Here is a 20,934-nt window from a genome sequence, read left to right as displayed (position 1 = left end):
TTTCCTATAAATCAGGCCCCGTATTTAATATAATCAATGGATTATTATGGAAAGCGTGAGTTAGATTGTTACTGATGGAAAAATGCCTATGCTGGAAATGTGTCTACCGAGGAGGAGACATCGGGCAAATCCAACAATCACCCTTTCATGAATAGGCCTCTGTAGTGTTTTTATACACCCAATGAAAGCATTGCAGGGTTGGGTGAAGCACTAAATTGGGGTGCCACTACTCTAACTGCCACTCAGTCAATATGTATTTAATACCATACAATAAATACATAATAAATTAATAAAATACCAGGTGTAGGATTTGGGCACTGGCACCCAACTATCTTATAGCCGAGGCCTGGCCATCTCCTACAGTGTATAAGTTAGTCACCCATACCGAGTGCTGGCTCCTACACGTCATGCTGATCACCCATATTAGGCTATGGGCCCCTGGTGTATAGATTTGACACTTGTTGTAAAAACAACAGAAGGTAGCTATGGACAGAGTTGGTTAGGCACCGTTTTTGGAGGATTAGTGTTAGGAGAGAAGATAACCACTTAGGGTTGTGATTGAAGAAGGGTTAGGGGAAGGTTAGGGTTAGACATCAAAAATTAGTATATGTTGGGGGCTAGGGTAGGAGTCATGAGGAAGAGGTTTACATTGGAGGGAAAATTAGGTTTAGACAACACAAAGAGGTGTCTATGGGTAGGGACAATGGGGGGACTAGAGTTAGGCATCGTGGAAGTGATTTACATTGCGGGGATTATGTATCAGGAAGAGGGTTACCAGGGATGAGCATAAACTACACCAGTGCGAATTTACGCATCATAGTTCGCATCTACGCATCGTAGTTCATAGGCGAAGTTTCAAACCTACGCTTACGAATTTACGCGTAGCGAGGTACCGCTACTCGTAGCTTACGCCCACTATGCGTAGTTAACATGTGTATTGCGTAGTGAACTACGAATGCGTTACTCGCGTCTAATTTTCCGCATGCGATTGTATGCATACAAATTTACGCATTGGAAAGGGGAATGTACGCAAAGGGTTCCTAGCATATGCATTTAAAAGGAAATTAATGCGTACAATTTTCTGCATATGGGTATAAGTATCCGCATAGACTACGTTTCCCACTACGCATAATTGCGTATTTTAACGCGTATTCTACGAAATGCATACGAAGCGAATATTTGTTTTCGAAGCCGTAGTTTGGCGAAGCGTAATTGCGTAAAACTACGCGTATTTCCAGCGTAGCGAAGTTGGCTGACTACAACCATCCCTGAGGGCTACATCAGTAGGAGAGGTTAGGGTTAAGCATCAGGCAAAGGTTTACTTTGGGGAGGGAAGGGAGAGGTGCAAATAAGAGATGTATGTTGAGGGAGGTGAAGTAAAACATCTGGAAGATTTCCATGCTTGGGAGGGGGGGGGGGGGGGAGGGTCATGGTTAGTTATCAGAAAGATCTTCACGTTGGTGGTAGGAATGCTCATTCAAATTCTGCAGAATTTAAATTTCTCTGAACTCTGAAAAAGGAAATTTGAAATCAGATTTCTGTGGAAATATTGCATTACCGAAATTGATAATTCTAGGCCAATCTCTGAACAATTGGAGCAATCAGAGAATGACAATAAGAGAATGCAAAGTCAACTTGGAAGTTTTTGGTCAAACAGCGAATGAAAAATATGACCAAAAAATACACCTCGGAAATCGTATTTCTATGGAAATACCGCATTACTGCAGTTTGGTAATGTTACCCAATCACTGAGTTCGGAAGCATTAGGCTAATCAGCGAATGCAGAGTCAACTTGGAAGTATTTGCCTATCGGAGGGTTCGAAAAATGACCAAAAAAAAAGACTCCTCTGAAATAGGAAATTTGAACTTGACAATCAGTAATTGGCATTGACGGAAAACGGAATTTCCACAAAATCGGAAATCTGCATTTCCGACCATTCCTAGTTGGTGGCAAGAAACAAGTTAGACATCAGGAAAAGGTGCAGTTTGAGGGTAGGTGAAGTTCAGATAGACTTCAAAATACAGGTTGGGGGAGGTTCATGTTACGGGGGGGGGGGGGGAGTCAGTGTTTGGGGGCGAGATTTATAGTTGGGTGTAAGGAAAATTTACATGGTCACATAGTTAGTTGACATGCATCCATTGAGTTGAGGTATGGGTTGAAGAGAGACTAAGGGTCAGGTAAGAAAATGGGATCGGTTAGCGATAGCCGATAACCATGGGAGAAGTGGAGGAATTGTCGCAATGTGGACAGCAGAGTATTGGTAGATGTAAGATACCAGTAATCTATCCTTCAGTCTTTGAGGTTTTGACAGCTTCCGGTTTTACACTGTTGTTAACAAGTTCTGTTTTTTTCCTATGGGGGTTAAAAGGTCTGCTGACAGCTTCCGGATTTAGGGTTTTTTTTTGTTGTTTTTGTTTTTGTTTTCACAAATGTAGTTTTTCTATATTTGTTTGGTTGTACAGGCTACTGATAGCGGTCACTATTATGCAGCTCTTCACAAGCTTAGTCTTTCCTTAATTGTTGTTATTTAGAGGTCTCCTTCCTGGAGTCTTCCAGGATATTGACAAAAACTGTTGTATTGACATCCATGCTGTCAAACATTCCTTTAGACGTGCAAATTTAGTGGAGCAACATGAAATAGATTGATCCTTGCCTCTGGCCCCATTCCCTTTGTTATCACAGAAAAACTGGATGGAGGAGTTTAATTGCCATGTGCCAAGCTCTATTCTGATTGGCTGCAAGAGCCCCTCTGGATGAATATAAGCCGGGCATACAGTACAGTCAGTATGAAATAACTCCACCACCAAGAGATTCCACCAGAGATGGCCTCCCAAGTCTTGTTCCTCCTGCTCTTTACTGCAGTCTGGTCCCTCGGACACGCTATCCCTATAACACCCCCAGAACTGGTAGGTGCTTCATTAGAGCATGCCTTTCTTTGTATCACTAGGCTGAGGGTTGTTTTATGGTTAATGCATTAGTGTACTCATATGTAAGAGGGTTTAAAATAACTTAAAATGATGAATAATGCAGTATACTTGGCTTTCTAAGAATCGGAGGCTGTCTCGTGTTTATGAGGTGTCATTAGTAATATAAATCCCTGTACTGAGATTGTGCTGAAGTGTCAGTTAAGGCTCATACACACATCAGACCATAGTCTTTTGAAAATGAAAGATCACAGACCAATCTTACCACCCTTCATGTAGTATGAGAGCCATACTCTACACAGTCTATTCTATGGAGCTGAGCTCCCCATCAGCTAGAAATCTTACCCCCTTCCATGTAGTATGAGAGCCACACCTACACAGTCTATTCTATGGAGCTGCACTCCCCATCAGACAGAAATCTTACCCCCTTCCATGTAGTATGAGAGCCACACCTACATAGTCTATTCTATGGAGCTGCACTCCCCATCAGACAGAGATCTTACCCCCTTCCATGTAGTATGAGAGCCACACCTACACAGTCTATTCTATGGAGCTGAGCTCCCCATCAGACAGAAATCTTACCCCCTTCCATGTAGTATGAGAGCCACACCTACACAGTCTATTCTATGGAGCTGAACTCCCCATCAGACAGAAATCTTACCCCCTTCCATGTAGTATGAGAGCCACACCTACACAGTCTATTCTATGGAGCTGCGCTCCCCATCAGACAGAAATCTTTGCAAGATGCTGCACACACAGATGCTGTACACATGCAAAAGATCAGTATCTGCAAAAGATCTGTTCCTGCAAAAGATCAGTATCTGCAAAAGATCTGTTCCTGCAAAAGATCAGTATCTGCAAAAGATCTGTTCCTGCAAATTGCATTCATAGTCTGAGATCTGCAGATCATCATACACACATTGTTTAACAGACATTCATCTGCAGATCAGATCCACCAGGATGTATTTTCAGATCTGCAGATGATTGTCTGATCTGCAGATGAATGTCAGTTAAACAAGGTGTGTATGAGGATCTGCAGATATCATAGACTATGAAGGCATTTTGCAGGAATGGATTTTTGGCAGGAACAGATCTTTTGCAGATACTGATCTGTTCCATGTGTACAGCATCTTTGTGTGCAGCATCTTGCAAAGATTTCTGTCTGATGGGGAGTGCAGCTCCATAGAATAGACTGTGTAGGTGTGGCTCTCATACTACATGGAAGGGGGTAAGATCTCTGTCTGATGGGGAGTGCAGCTCCATAGAATAGACTGTGTAGGTGTGGCTCTCATACTACATGGAAGGGGGTAAGATTTCTGTCTGATGGGGAGTGCAGCTCCATAGAATAGACTGTGTAGAGTATGGCTCTGATACTACACGGAAGGGGGTAAGATTTCTGTCTGATGGGGAGGTCAGCTCCATAGAATAGACTGTGTAGGTGTGGCTCTCATACTACATGGAAGGGGGTAAGATTTCTATCTGATGGGGAGTGCAGCTCCATAGAATAGACAGTGTAGGTGTGGCTCTCATACTACATGGAAGGGGGTAAGATTTCTGTCTGATGGGGAGTGCAGCTCCATAGAATAGACTGTGTAGAGTATGGCTCTCATACTACATGGAAGGGGGTAAGATTTCTGTCTGATGGGGAGTGCAGCTCCATAGAATAGACTGTGTAGGTGTGGCTCTCATACTACATGGAAGGGGGTAAGATTTCTTTCTGATGGGAAGTGCAGCTCCATAGAATAGACTGTGTAGGTGTGGCTCTCATGCTACATGGAAGGGGGTAAGATTTCTGTCTGATGGGGAGTTCAGCTCCATAGAAAAGACTGTGTAGGTGTGGCTCTCATACTACATGGAAGGGGGTAAGATTTCTGTCTGATGGGGGAGTTCAGCTCCATAGAATAGACTGTGTAGGTGTGGCTCTCATACTACATGGAAGGGGGTAAGATTTCTGTCTGATGGGGGAGTTCAGCTCCATAGAATAGACGCGTGTATCAAAAAAGGGCGCCTGGAAAAAAGGGCGCGGGGTATAGCCGAAATTTTAAGTTTTAATGCAAAACCATATTTTTCTTTTAAGGGGTTGTAAACGAAAATTTAGTGCTAAATAGGTTAAATAAACGGAAATGAAATGGCAAAATACCGTCTATAACAACAAACGAATTCTGAAAAGAAACGTCAAATATCGTCTATAACAAAAACGATATTTACACTTGTATTAGGCATAGCAATGCAATGGTAGGTTTTACAGATATTTTACTGTAATTATACCAAACTGTAGGCTCACACAGATCTCTCCCTATCCCTATCCCTAGCCCCCTCTTTGTTTAAATATATATAGTTTAACAAATTGTATATATTACATACATTGTGCTGTAACTATGCCTAACCTTACTCTCACACAGAGCCCTCCCTGTACCTATCCCTAACCCCTAGACCCCCCTGGTGGTGCCTAACCCTAAGACCCCCCTGGTGGTGCCTAACCCTAAGACCCCCCTGGTGGTGCCTAACCCTAAGACCCCCCTGGTGGTGCCTTATCCGAATACCCCCCTGGTGGTGCCTAACCCTAAGACCCCCCCCGGTTGGTGCCTAACCCTAAGACCCCCCCCGGTTGGTGCCTAACCCTAAGACCCCCTGGTGGTGCCTAACCCTAAAACCCCCCTGGTGGTGCCTAACCCTAAAACCCCCCTGGTGGTGCCTAACCCTAAGACCCCCCTGGTGGTGCCTAACCCTAAGACCCCCCTGGTGGTGCCTAATCCGAAGACCCCCCTGGTGGTGCCTAACCCTAAGACCCCCCCGGTTGGTGCCTAACCCTAAGACCCCCTGGTGGTGCCTAACCCTAAAACCCCCCTGGTGGTGCCTAACCCTAAGACCCCCCTGGTGGTGCCTAACCCTAAGACCCCCCTGGTGGTGCCTAACCCTAAGACCCCCGTGGTGGTGCCTAACCCTAAGACCTCCCTGGTGGTGCCTAACCCTAAGACCCCCCTGGTGGTGTCTTATCCGAAGACCCCCCTGGTGGTGCCTAACCCTAAGACCCCCCCGGTTGGTGCCTAACCCTAAGACCCCCTGGTGGTGCCTAACCCTAAAACCCCCCTGGTGGTGCCTAACCCTAAAACCCCCCTGGTGGTGCCTAACCCTAAGACCCCCCTGGTGGTGCCTAACCCTAAGACCCCCCTGGTGGTGCCTAATCCGAAGACCCCCCTGGTGGTGCCTAACCCTAAGACCCCCCGGTTGGTGCCTAACCCTAAGACCCCCTGGTGGTGCCTAACCCTAAAACCCCCCTGGTGGTGCCTAACCCTAAGACCCCCCTGGTGGTGCCTAACCCTAAGACCCCCCTGGTGGTGCCTAACCCTAAGACCCCCCTGGTGGTGCCTAACCCTAACCACCCCCTGATTGCGTATATTATACTGTAACTATACCTAACCCTCCCTGTACCTATCCCTAACCCCTAGACCCCCCCTGTAATGCCTAAACCTAACCATATCCACCGCACAAACACCATAAACACATATAAACAATAATATATTTAATCCTTAAAATACTTCTCTACAAATAACATGAATAAAATAATTTATATATTTGTAATAGAATAAATAGCTTTAAAATAGCCTTAAAATCATGTATACATTAATATTATAAATAGAGAAAAGTATATATAAATATATACAATACAATAGATAGCCTTACAATCATGTACGCATTAGAAATCTTAAAATAACAGTAACATTAAAAGCGATATTTTAGTAACTATAATCAACGCATTATAAGTGTAAAAACAAAGTTAATAACAAAAGCGATGCATTTCTAATACAATAAGGTTGAAAACGGTATTTACGCATTATACATATGAAAACAAATTTTTAAATGATCAAAGAAGTGTAAACGAAAATTTAGTTGTTATACTTTTGTAAGCGAAATTTTTAAACTAAATAATAAGTAAAAACTGATATAAGCGAAATTTAAAAACGAAAAAATAAGTATAACACAAACTCAAAACGAACTTGTAAACGATATTTGTTATAAACCTTATTCTGTAAATGAAAACTTTTGTTAACACGATCCCTGTAACCGCTATTTCTCGGGCGCCCTTTTTTCCTGTCGGGCGCTGAATAGCCGATATTTTGCATTGCAGTCTATGGCGGCGCCCTTTTTGTCCACTATCCCTGTGCGCCCTTTTTTACTAGCACCAGAATAGACTGTGTAGGTGTGGCTCTCATACTACATGGAAGGGTGGTAAGATTTCTGTCTGATGGGGAGTTCAGCTCCATAGAATAGACTGTGAAGGTGTGGCTCTCATACCACATGGAAGGGGGTAAGATTTCTGTCTGATGGGGAGTGCAGCTCCATAGAATAGACTGTGTAGGTGTGGCTCTCATACTACATGGAAGGGGGTAAGATTTCTGTCTGATGGGGAGTGCAGCTCCATAGAATAGACTGTGTGGGTATGGCTCTCATACCACATGGAAGGGGGTAAGATTTCTGTCTGATGGGGAGTGCAGCTCCATAGAATAGACTGTGTAGGTGTGGCTCTCATACTACATGGAAGGGGGTAAGATTTCTGTCTGATGGGGAGTGCAGCTCCATAGAATAGACTGTGTAGGTGTGGCTCTCATACTACATGGAAGGGGGTAAGATTTCAGTCTGATGGGGAGTGCAGCTCCATAGAATAGACTGTGTAGGTATGGCTCTCATACTACATGGAAGGGGGTAAGATTTCTGTCTGATGGGGAGTGCAGCTCCATAGAATAGACTGTGTAGGTGTGGCTCTCATACTACATGGAAGGGGGTAAGATTTCAGTCTGATGGGGAGTGCAGCTCCATAGAATAGACTGTGTAGGTATGGCTCTCATACTACATGGAAGGGGGTAAGATTTCTGTCTGATGGGGAGTGCAGCTCCATAGAATAGACTGTGTAGGTGTGGCTCTCATACTACATGGAAGGGGGTAAGATTTCTATCTGATGGGGAGTGCAGCTTCATAGAATAGACTGTGTAGGTGTGGCTCTCATACTACATGGAAGGTGGTAAGATTTCTGTCTGATGGGGAGTGCAGCTCCATAGAATAGACTGTGTAGGTTTGGCTCTCATACTACATGGAAGGGGGTAAGATTCCTGTCTGATGGGGAGTGCAGCTCCATAGAATAGACTGTGTAGGTGTGGCTCTCATACTACATGGAAGGGGGTAAGATTTCTGTCTGATGGGGAGTGCAGCTCCATAGAATAGACTGTGTAGGTGTGGCTCTCATACTACATGGAAGGGTGGTAAGATTTCTGTCTGATGGGGAGTGCAGCTCCATAGAATAGACTGTGTAGGTGTGGCTCTCATACTACATGGAAGGGGGTAAGATTTCTATCTGATGGGGAGTGCAGCTTCATAGAATAGACTGTGTAGAGTATGGCTCTCATACTAAATGGAAGGGGGTAAGATTTCTGCCTGATGGGGAGTGCAGCTCCATAGAATAGACTGTGTAGGTGTGGCTCTCATACTACATGGAAGGGGGTAAGATTTCTGTCTGATGGGGAGTTCAGCTCCAAAGAATAGACTGTGTAGGTGTGGCTCTCATACTACATGGAAGGGGTAAGATTTCTGTCTGATGGGGAGTGCAGCTCCATAGAATAGACTGTGTAGGTGTGGCTCTCATACTACATGGAAGGGGGTAAGATTTCTGTCTGATGGGGAGTGCAGCTCCATAGAATAGACTGTGTAGGTATGGCTCTCATACTACATGGAAGGGGGTAAGATTTCTGTCTGATGGGGAGTGCAGCTCCATAGAATAGACTGTGTAGAGTATGGCTCTCATACTACATGGAAGGGGGTAAGATTTCTGTCTGATGGGGAGTGCAGCTCCATAGAATAGACTGTGTAGGTATGGCTCTCATACTACATGGAAGGGGGTAAGATTTCTGTCTGATGGGGAGCTCAGCTCCATAGAATAGACTGTGTAGGTGTGGCTCTCATACTACATGGAAGGGGGTAAGATTTCTGTCTGATGGGGAGTGCAGCTCCATAGAATAGACTGTGTAGAGTATGGCTCTCATACTGGGAACAGTAAATTCGGGCGCCTGAGGCTAGTGGACAAATCGGGCGCCGCCATTCACTCTTATAATAAATATCGTTTAATGGGCGCCCGATAGGAAAAAAGGGCGCCGGAGAAAAATAACGTTTTAAAAGCGACGCCCGGAGACTTAATGTTTTATTACTGTTTCTCATGATTACACATTATTTAATGATTTATACATTTTTAAATTTTATTTTTAAACGAAAAACAGTACAATATTTTTTTTAAACATTATTTTTAAACGAAAAACAGTACCTTTTTTTTTTTTAACATTATTTTTAAACGAAAAAACTAACAGGGGGGTCTTAGGTTTAGGCACCAACAGGGGGGTCTTAGGTTTAGGCACCAACAGGGGGGTCTTAGGTTTAGGCACCAACAGGGGGTCTTAGGTTTAGGCACCAAAAGGGGGGTCTTAGGTTTAGGCACCAACAGGGGGGTCTTAGGTTTAGGCACCAACAGGGGGGTCTTAGGTTTAGGCACTAACAGGGGGGTCTTAGGTTTAGGCACCAGCAGGGGGGTCTTAGGTTTAGGCACTAACAGGGGGGTCTAGGGGTTAGGGGTAGGTACAGGGAGGGTTACTTAGGTACCAACAGGGGGGGTCTTAGGTTTAGGCATCAACAGGGGGGTCTAGGGGTTAGGGGTAGGTACAGGGAGGGTTACTTAGTAATTTTTTTTTTAAACGTTATTATACGTTTCACTATTTAAACGAAAGATTAACGTTTTTACAATTGCCGATTTAATGCACATTATTTAATGATTTATAACTTTATAAAACATTAATTTTAAACGAAATACAGTACAATACATTTTTAAACGTTATCCATGCTTATCGTTAAAAACCCGGCGCCCTTTTTTCCCAGCGCCCCTTTTTAACGTACGCCTCATACTACATGGAAGGGGGTAAGATCTCTATCTGATGGGGAGTGCAGCTGCATAGACTAGACTGTGTAGGTGTGGCTCTCATACTACATGGAAGGGGGTAAGATTTCTGTCTGATGGGGAGTGCAGCTCCATAGAATAGACTGTGTAGGTATGGCTCTCATACTACATGGAAGGGTGGTAACATTTCTGTCTGATGGGGAGTGCAGCTCCATAGAATAGACTGTGTAGGTATGGCTCTCATACTACATGGAAGGGGGTAAGATTTCTGTCTGATGGGGAGTGCAGCTCCATAGAATAGACTGTGTAGGTGTGGCTCTCATACTACATGGAAGGGGGTAAGATCTCTGTCTGATGTGGAGCTCAGCTCCATAGAATAGACTGTGTAGGTGTGGCTCTCATACTACATGGAAGGGGGTAAGATTTCTGTCTGATGGGAAGTGCAGCTCCATAGAATAGACTGTGTAGGTGTGGCTCTCATACTACATGGACGGGGGTAAGATTTCTGTCTGATGGGGAGTGCAGCTCCATAGAATAGACTGTGTAGGTGTGGCTCTAATACTGCATGGAAGGGGGTAAGATGTCTATCTGATGGGGAGTGCAGCTCCATAGAATAGACTGTGTAGGTGTGGCTCTCATACTACATGGAAGGGGGTAAGATTTCTATCTGATCGGGAGTGCAGCTCCATAGAATAGACTGTGTAGGTGTGGCTCTCATACTACATGGAAGGGGGTAAGATTTCTATCTGATGGGGAGTGCAGCTCCATAGAATAGACTGTGTAGGTGTGGCTCTCATACTACATGGAAGGGGGTAAGATTTCTGCCTGATGGGGAGTGCAGCTCCATAGAATAGACTGTGTAGGTGTGGCTCTCATACTACATGGAAGAGGGTAAGATTTCTGTCTGATGGGGAGTGCAGCTCCATAGAATAGACTGTGTAGGTGTGGCTCTCATACTACATGGAAGGGGGTAAGATTTCTGACTGATGGGGAGTGCAGCTCCATAGAATAGACTGTGTAGGTGTGGCTCTCATACTACATGGAAGGGGGTAAGATTTCTATCTGATGGGGAGTGCAGCTCCATAGAATAGACTGTGTAGGTGTGGCTCTCATTCTACATGGAAGGGGGTAAGATTTCTGTCTGATGGGGAGTGCAGCTCCATAGAATAGACTGTGTAGGTATGGCTCTCATACTACATGGAAGGGGGTAAGATTTCTGCCTGATGGGGAGTGCAGCTCCATAGAATAGACTGTGTAGGTGTGGCTCTCATACTACATGGAAGGGGGTAAGATTTCTGCCTGATGGGGAGTGCAGCTCCATAGAATAGACTGTGTAGGTGTGGCTCTCATACTACATGGAAGGGGGTAAGATTTCTGCCTGATGGGGAGTGCAGCTCCATAGAATAGACTGTGTAGGTGTGGCTCTCATACTACATGGAAGGGGGTAAGATTTCTGACTGATGGGGAGTGCAGCTCCATAGAATAGACTGTGTAGGTATGGCTCTCATACTACATGGAAGGGGGTAAGATTTCTATCTGATGGGGAGTGCAGCTCCATAGAATAGACTGTGTTGGTGTGGCTCTCATACTACATGGAAGGGGGTAAGATTTCTGTCTGATGTGGAGTGCAGCTCCATAGAATAGACTGTGTAGGTGTGGCTCTCATACTACATGGAAGGGGGTAAGATTTCTGTCTGATGGGGAGTGCAGCTCCATAGAATAGACTGTGTAGGTGTGGCTCTCATACTACATGGAAGGGGGTAAGATTTCTGACTGATGGGGAGTGCAGCTCCATAGAATAGACTGTGTAGGTGTGGCTCTCATACTACATGGAAGGGGGTAAGATTTCTATCTGATGGGGAGTGCAGCTCCATAGAATAGACTGTGTAGGTGTGGCTCTCATTCTACATGGAAGGGGGTAAGATTTCTGTCTGATGGGGAGTGCAGCTCCATAGAATAGACTGTGTAGGTATGGCTCTCATACTACATGGAAGGGGGTAAGATTTCTGCCTGATGGGGAGTGCAGCTCCATAGAATAGACTGTGTAGGTGTGGCTCTCATACTACATGGAAGGGGGTAAGATTTCTGCCTGATGGGGAGTGCAGCTCCATAGAATAGACTGTGTAGGTGTGGCTCTCATACTACATGGAAGGGGGTAAGATTTCTGCCTGATGGGGAGTGCAGCTCCATAGAATAGACTGTGTAGGTGTGGCTCTCATACTACATGGAAGGGGGTAAGATTTCTGTCTGATGGGGAGTGCAGCTCCATAGAATAGACTGTGTAGGTGTGGCTCTCATACTACATGGAAGGGGGTAAGATTTCTATCTGATGGGGAGTGCAGCTCCATAGAATAGACTGTGTAGGTGTGGCTCTCATACTACATGGAAGGGGGTAAGATTTCTGTCTGATGTGGAGTGCAGCTCCATAGAATAGACTGTGTAGGTGTGGCTCTCATACTACATGGAAGGGGGTAAGATCTCTGTCTGATGGGGAGTGCAGCTCCATAGAATAGACTGTGTAGGTGTGGCTCTCATACTACATGGAAGGGGGTAAGATTTCTGCCTGATGGGGAGTGCAGCTCCATAGAATAGACTGTGTAGGTGTGGCTCTCATACTACATGGAAGGGGGTAAGATTTCTGCCTGATGTGGAGTGCAGCTCCATAGAATAGACTGTGTAGGTGTGGCTCTCATACTACATGGAAGGGGGTAAGATTTCTGTCTGATGTGGAGTGCAGCTCCATAGAATAGACTGTGTAGGTGTGGCTCTCATACTACATGGAAGGGGGTAAGATCTCTGTCTGATGGGGAGTGCAGCTCCATAGAATAGACTGTGTAGGTGTGGCTCTCATACTACATGGAAGGGGGTAAGATTTCTGTCTGATGGGGAGTGCAGCTCCATAGAATAGACTGTGTAGGTGTGGCTCTCATACTACATGGAAGGGGGTAAGATTTCTGTCTGATGGGGAGGTCAGCTCCATAGAATAGACTGTGTAGGTGTGGCTCTCATACTACATGGAAGGGGGTAAGATTTCTATCTGATGGGGAGTGCAGCTCCATAGAATAGACTGTGTAGGTGTGGCTCTCATACTACATGGAAGGGGGTAAGATTTCTGCCTGATGGGGAGTGCAGCTCCATAGAATAGACTGTGTAGGTGTGGCTCTCATACTACATGGAAGGGGGTAAGATTTCTGCCTGATGGGGAGTGCAGATCCATAGAATAGACTGTGTAGGTGTGGCTCTCATACTACATGGAAGGGGGTAAGATTTCTGTCTGATGGGGAGTGCAGCTCCATAGAATAGACTGTGTAGGTGTGGCTCTCATACTACATGGAAGGGGGTAAGATTTCTGTCTGATGGGGAGTGCAGCTCCATAGAATAGACTGTGTAGTTATGGCTCTCATACTACATGGAAGGGGGTAAGATTTCTGTCTGATGGGGAGTGCAGCTCCATAGAATAGACTGTGTAGTTATGGCTCTCATACTACATGGAAGGGGGTAAGATTTCTGTCTGATGGGGAGGTCAGCTCCATAGAATAGACTGTGTAGGTGTGGCTCTCATACTACATGGAAGAGGGTAAGATTTCTGTCTGATGGGGAGTGCAGATCCATAGAATAGACTGTGTAGGTGTGGCTCTCATACTACATGGAAGAAGGTAAGATCTCTGTCTGATGGGGAGTTCAGCTCCATAGAATAGACTGTGTAGGTGTGGCTCTCATACTACATGGAAGGGGGTAAGATTTCTGTCTGATGGGGAGTGCAGCTCCATAGAATAGACTGTGTAGGCGTGGCTCTCATACTACATGGAAGGGGGTAAGATTTCTGTCTGATGGGGAGTGCAGCTCCATAGAATAGACTGTGTAGGTGTGGCTCTCATACTACATGGAAGGGGGTAAGATTTCTATCTGATGGGGAGTGCAGCTCCATAGAATAGACTGTGTAGGTGTGGCTCTCATGCTACATGGAAGGGGGTAAGTTTTCTGTCTGATGGGGAGTGCAGCTCCATAGAATAGACTGTGTAGGTGTGGCTCTCATGCTACATGGAAGGGGGTAAGATTTCTGTCTGATGGGGAGTGCAGCTCCATAGAATAGACTGTGTAGGTGTGGCTCTCATGCTACATGGAAGGGGGTAAGATTTCTATCTGATGGGGAGTGCAGCTCCATAGAATAGACTGTGTAGGTGTGGCTCTCATGCTACATGGAAGGGGGTAAGATTTCTGTCTGATGGGGAGTGCAGCTCCATAGAATAGACTGTGTAGGTGTGGCTCTCATACTACATGGAAGGGGGTAAGATTTCTGTCTGATGGGGAGTGCAGCTCCATAGAATAGACTGTGTAGGTGTGGCTCTCATACTACATGGAAGGGGGTAAGATTTCTGTCTGATGGGGAGTGCAGCTCCATAGAATAGACTGTGTAGAGTATGGCTCTCATACTACATGGAAGGGGGTAAGATTTCTGTGTGATGGGGAGTGCAGCTCCATAGAATAGACTGTGTAGGTGTGGCTCTCATACTACATGGAAGGGGGTAAGATTTCTGGCTGATGGGGAGTGCAGCTCCATAGAATAGACTGTGTAGGTGTGGCTCTCATACTACATGGAAGGGGGTAAGATTTCTATCTGATGGGAAGTGCAGCTCCATAGAATAGACTGTGTAGGTGTGGCTCTCATACTACATGGAAGGGGGTAAGATCTCTGTCTGATGGGGAGTGCAGCTCCATAGAATAGACTGTGTAGAGTATGGCTCTCATACTACATGGAAGGGGGTAAGATTTCTGTGTGATGGGGAGTGAAGCTCCATAGAATAGACTGTGTAGAGTATGGCTCTCATACTACATGGAAGGGGGTAAGATTTCTGTCTGATGGGGAGTTCAGCTCCATAGAATAGACTGTGTAGAGTATGGCTCTCATACTACATGGAAGGGGGTAAGATCTCTGTCTGATGGGGAGTGCAGCTCCATAGAATAGACTGTGTAGGTGTGGCTCTCATACTACATGGAAGGGGGTAAGATTTCTGTCTGATGGGGAGTGCAGCTCCATAGAATAGACTGTGTAGGTATGGCTCTCATACTACATGGAAGGGGGTAAGATTTCTGTCTGAGGGGGAGTGCAGCTCCATAGAATAGACTGTGTAGGTGTGGCTCTCATACTACATGGAAGGGGGTAAGATTTCTGTCTGATGGGGAGTGCAGCTCTATAGAATAGACTGTGTAGAGTGTGGCTCTCATACTACATGGGAGGGGGTAAGATTTCTGTCTGATGGGGAGTGCAGCTCCATAGAATAGACTGTGTTGGTGTGGCTCTCATACTACATGGAAGGGGGTAAGATTTCTGTCTGATGGGGAGTGCAGCTCCATAGAATAGACTGTGTAGGTGTGGCTCTCATACTACATGGAAGGGGGTAAGATTTCTGTCTGAGGGGGAGTGCAGCTCCATAGAATAGACTGTGTAGGTGTGGCTCTCATACTACATGGAAGGGGGTAAGATTTCTGTCTGATGGGGAGTGCAGCTCCATAGAATAGACTGTGTAGGTGTGGCTCTCATACTACATGGAAGGGGGTAAGATTTCTGTCTGATGGGGAGTGCAGCTCCATAGAATAGACTGTGTAGGTGTGGCTCTCATACTACATGGAAGGGGGTTACATTGGTCTGTGATCTTTCATTTTCAAAAGACTATGGTCTGATGTGTGTATGTGGCCTTAGGCCCGCAGAGGGATGATAATGAATGCATTTGCCCAATTACAAGCTGCACGCAGGAAGGAATAATGTACGTCACTCTCAATGACCATCTCTAGAGTGATACATGTGTGACAGGAGCTATGATGTCACCGGCGCCCGAGACCTGGAAGGCAGCTTAGCATGGAGTCAGCTTTACGCCCCAAAGGTCAGCTTCTTGAAAGTGTTGCGGCACCTATACTTGCCTCACCAACGTGTAGAGATGATGAGCTCGACTTTCACATGGTGCTAATTTCACAGCGAAATTCTGATTAGCTGAGTAATACTGTAAGGCATTGGGCTTGATTCACAAAAGAGTGCTAACTGTTAGCACGGCCGTTTTCGCGTGAATTTTCGCATTGCGCGCGATCGTGAATTTTCACGTGAATCGATATCATTTTCGCGCGCAAACGCAAATTTACGTGCAAAATCAATATCGTTTTCACGCGGAAACGATATCGATCCGTGCAAAAATTTGCAATCGCGTGAAATGCAAAAATTCGTGCGAAAACGGCCGTGCTAACAGTTAGCACTCTTTCGTGAATCAAGCCCAAAATGTCAATCTGTTGCGGAATTTGTTTTGCATATCATTGTAATTCTGAGAAATGATATAGTAAATATAACTTTCTCAGGCCTGTAGACTTTAATGTTTCTATGCAAATATGACCTTTATGAAATGCAACATCTTGTTTTCTCTGCCCCAAAGTTTCCAATGCATTTTTGGGAAAATGTGTTTTCTTGTATGCGAAAATTTGTTTTCTCCGCCTCATAGAAAATGATTTGGAATTATGCAAAATCAGGATTACCCACCAAATCGTAGTTATGGTCAGAAATGCAAAAACCTTCATTAAATCAAAAATTACTCATTATGATCAACACCACCAAGGTGGCCCCCTTTGTGAAATGCTTCTCTCAGTATACACAGTATCATTCATTATTGTGTGATTATACTGATAGCAAACTAGCTGCAGGTTGTGGTGATCTCTACCCCCAGTATGTACAGTATAAACTGTTACTATGTGTCTGTACTGTTAGTAAATTAGCTGTAGTGTGTGCTGATCTATGCTACCTCCAGTATGTACAGTATATGCCATAACTCTGTGCCTGTACTATTAGTAAACTAGGTGCAGTGTGTGCTGGTCTCTGCTACCTCCAGTATGTACAGTATAAGCTGTTACTCTGTGCCTGTACTGATAGCTAACTAGCTGCAGTGTGTGCTGATCTCTGCTACCTCCAATATGTACAGTATACACTGTAACTCTGTGCCTGTACTGATAGTAAACTAGCTGCTGTGTGTGCTGGTCTCTGCTACCTACAGTATGTACAGTATAAGCTGTTACTCTGTGCCTGTACTGATAGTAAACTAGCAGCAGTGTGTGCTGATCTCTGCTACCTCCAGGATGTACAGTATAAGCTGTTACTCTGTGCCTGTACTGATAGTAAACTAGCTGCAGTGTGTGCTGGTCTCTGCTACCTACAGTATGTACAGTATAAGCTGTTACTCTGTGCCTGTACTGATAGTAAACTAGCAGCAGTGTGTGCTGATCTCTGCTACCTCCAGGATGTACAGTATAAGCTGTTACTCTGTGCCTGTACTGATAGAAAACTAGCAGCAGTGCATACTGATCCCTGCTACCTCCACTATGAACAGTATAAGCCCTCACTCTGGGCCTTCATTGATAGTAAACTAGCTGCAGTGTGTGCTGATCTCTGCTGCCTCCAGTATGTACAGTATAATCTGTTACTCTGTGTCTCTACTGTTAGTAAACCAGCTGCAGTGTGTGCTGATCTATGCTACCCCCAGTGTGTACAGTATACGCCATAACTCTGTGCCTGTACGGTTAGTAAACTAGGTGCAGTGTGTACTGATCTCTGCTACCTCCAATATATACAGTATACGCTGTAACTCTGTGCCTGTACTGATAGTAAACTAGCTGCAGTGTGTGCTGATCCCTGCTACCCCCAGTATGTACACTATAGCCATGATTCTGTGCCTGTACTGATAGAAAACTAACAGCAGTGCTTACTGATCACTGCTACATCTGGAATGTACAATATAAGCTGTCACTCTGTGCCTGTACTGATAGTAAACTAGCTGTGGTGTGTGCTGGACTCTTCTACCTCCAGTATGTAAAGTGTAAGCTGTTACTCAGTGCCTGTACTGATAGTAAGCTAGATGCCATGTGTGCTGATCACTGTTACCTACAGTATGTACAATATAAGCTGTTACTCTGTGCCTGTACTGATAGAAAACTAGCAGCAGTGTGTGCTGATCACTGCTACCTAGAGGATGTAGAGCATAAACTGTTACTCTGTGCCTGTACCGATAGTAAACTAGCTGCAGTGTGTGCTGATCTCTGCTACCAGCAGTATGTACAGTATAAGCTGTTACTCTGTGCCTGTACTGATAGTAAACTAGCTCCAGTGTGTGCTGATCTCTGCTACCTCCACTATGTACAGTATAAGCCGTTACTCTGTGCCTGTACTGACAGTAAACTAGCTGCAATGTGTGCTGATCCCTGTTGCCCTCAATGTGTAGAAGCTGCTACTTTCTGTCTGTGCTGATAGTAAACTAGCTGCTATGTGTGCTGGTTTCTTGTCTGAACAATTTGCTTGTGACATGTTCATTTCTTTTGCTCTTGTTGTAAGCTGTGTGTCTGCACTGCCTTGTGTTGTTCCTATCAGCACTTAGGCACACAGAGTACAGACTAGTGAGGGGACAGAGCCACTTACCTGTGTGACCCACCTGGCGGCGGGGGGGGGGGGGGGAGGGATGTCAGTTCAGAATGTAGCTCATTGCATTTGACATGAATTGACTTGCAGCTCACACAAGTGGCTTACTTTGTTTTGCTTTGGTTATATCCTGACCTGGATACATTTCATAAACTCTGAACTATGTTTTTGTTTTTCTTATTTTTGTAGAGCGGCTCTCTGAGTGATGCCTCGGGTAAGTACATCGCTAAACAATCTTATATCTGTGGTATCAATAAAGAACGTGTTTGTAACATGAAAGTGAACCCACATGGCCATCCCCCGGCAGCCAATCACAGGCTTGCAGCCGGAACGTCCAGATCAACTTTATAACTGAAAATTACAAATTCTTCCCCAGAGAACTAAAAACTCATTGGAGAGATAAACTCACTTGTCCGAAGACATAACAACACAAGCTGTCTAGGTGATCCCTTTAACCTTTAATAACTAACTGTACAAGATTCCTCTGCAAGCTTTCCAAACTTTTAGTTTCTTCTTCCGTTTCAGAAGTATGGTTCTGATCCAGCTCTGAAACATGCCTGAAGAAGAAACTTAAAGTTTCGAAAGCTTGCAGAGGAATCTTGTACAGTTAGTCATTAAAGGGATCACCTAAACTACTTGTGTTGTTTATGTTTTCGGATTCTCTCCATGACTAACACCGGACCACACGCAACTAAACTCACTTGTGTCACCGGTAAAAGGAAATAACGAGCGTACAAACAGGAAAAAACAAAACGGCGGATATCCGGATCCAAATGCTGTACCTAAGGAGATGACATCATAGAGCCAATCAGAGGGATCCCAGCAGAAGCCCTAGCAACCAATCACAGAGGGGAACCCTGTTCAGCCCCACCTGACCTCATTGAGCCAATCAGAGGGCTCCCAGCCTAAGCCCTGGCACCTAATTACAGAAAGGAACCCTGGCCAGCCCCCCTGTATAATAAGGAGGGCTGCCATGATGAGAAATATCGTCCTTGCTTGTGACTGCTCACTGAGAGACATGCTCCAGTGCTGCTGGCCTAGCAAGTGCTGTACACAGTGATAAACCTAAAGCTGTTCAGTGGTTAACCCCTTCACTATCACTACACTATTGTTATATTGTTAATTAGCTTGATTTCATTGTGTGACAGTCAGAGTGTGTGCTGCAGGGCTGCTGCAGCTGCTGTGTGTCTGTGTGTGTGCTGTGCACAGACCAGGCCAGCTGCTGCCTGCTGGCCAGCTATTAGCCTTAGCTAGCTACAGTATAGGTTAGGAATTAGGGAATAGGATTACTGTGTTATTGTGTAGTTAGTACTGTAGTACTGCAGTCAGTGCTAGTAGTTGTTAGAGTAGTAGTTCTACTGTGTTAGCTTACTACAGAACTGATGTGCTGCTGAGCAGTGCCAGTGTGACAGTTAGTGTGCACTAGTGTCTTCTCTGCTGTCTGACTGTCACCCGGCACTTTGCATTTTGCACTTTGCACTTGGCACGTGGCACTTTGCACATGGCACTTTGCACTTTGCACATGACACGTGGCACTTTGCATGTGGCACTTTGCACGTGGCACTTGGCACTTTGCACCAAGTGCAAAGTGCCACATGCAAAGTGCCACGTGCCACGTGCAAAGTGCTGCGTGCAAAGTGCCACGTGCCATGTGCAAAGTGCCACGTGCCAAGTGCAAAGTGCCACGTGCAAAGTGCCACGTGCCAAGTGCAAAGTGCCAAGTGTAAAGTGCCACGTGCCAAGTGCAAAGTACCAAGTGCCATGTGCCAAGTGCAAAGTGCCACGTGCCAAGTGCAAAGTGCCACGTGCAAAGTGCCATGATCCAAGTGCAAAGTGTCACATGCCAAGTGCAAAGTGCCAAATGCCACGTGCCAAGTGCAAAGTGCCAAGAAAAAAATGCCAAGTGCAAAGTGCCACGTGCAAAGTGCCACATGCCACGTCCGGCATGCTCCTGGCCGTCGTTACATCTGCTGCTGCTGCATTGCCCTGCTCCTGCTGCCTGTGCTGCTCCCACCGCCAGGGTGCCACATGCCACTGCTGCTGTGCTGATACCACCTATATTTAACCCAAAACATAATTTTTTGGAGATGTCTGGGCTGAAAACTGTCATGTCCCAGTTGTGCGGTTGGACTTTGGACACAATGTGGGCTGCACGACCGCTGTCTGGAACCTAGGCCTGATGGTAATTGACAGCCATTTTTTTTTCTTGCGGGCAATTTTATGTCCCTACATCATCAATTAGTGTTTCCCTTTAAAAAAATAATGATGCTACATGCCTCATTGACCCTAGAAAACGTTTTCAAAGCAATTTAAAGGTCACTTCTGTTTTTTCTATCCAGATATCCGAATCCACCTGGATACCCCGGATACAGGGGTCGGATTATCGATTCTATTCGGATACCCAAAAGGTCGGATCCGGATATCTGGGTATCCGGTAGTGCTGCTCAGATACCCCTTTTCAAAATCCGGATTGGATCTGGATCCCCAGATATCCGATCTGGGTCAGATATCTGAGTTCAAAATTTTCCAATCCGGATCCAAATCAGATATCTGATCTCAGTATCCGGGGTATCCGGCCGGATTCGGATATCTGGATAGAAAAACCAGAAGTGGCCTTTAAATTGCTTTA

The 20,934-nt window shown here is 45.4% G+C and overlaps 2 protein-coding genes across 4 annotated transcripts in view; one reads left to right on the top strand and one right to left on the bottom strand.

The window, feature by feature from the left end:
• The window catches only part of LOC137538746 (low choriolytic enzyme-like), a 1,161,243-nt gene that overhangs the window by 402,397 nt on the left and 737,912 nt on the right, over positions 1-20,934 (bottom strand). The window lies entirely within an intron of this gene.
• The window catches only part of LOC137537976 (hatching enzyme 1.2-like), a 50,124-nt gene that overhangs the window by 20,458 nt on the left and 8,732 nt on the right, over positions 1-20,934 (top strand). Inside the window, exon 2 of the mRNA XM_068259897.1 lies at positions 18,495-18,519. Within this exon, the coding sequence (XP_068115998.1) occupies positions 18,495-18,519 (25 nt within the window). The remainder of the gene's footprint in view (positions 1-18,494; positions 18,520-20,934) is intronic.

Source organism: Hyperolius riggenbachi, chromosome 11 (genome assembly GCF_040937935.1).
Source record: "Hyperolius riggenbachi isolate aHypRig1 chromosome 11, aHypRig1.pri, whole genome shotgun sequence".
Lineage (NCBI taxonomy): Eukaryota > Metazoa > Chordata > Amphibia > Anura > Hyperoliidae > Hyperolius > Hyperolius riggenbachi.
The sequence above is the reverse complement of the archived record's forward strand: the minus strand, read 5'-3'. Positions and strand labels throughout refer to the sequence as shown.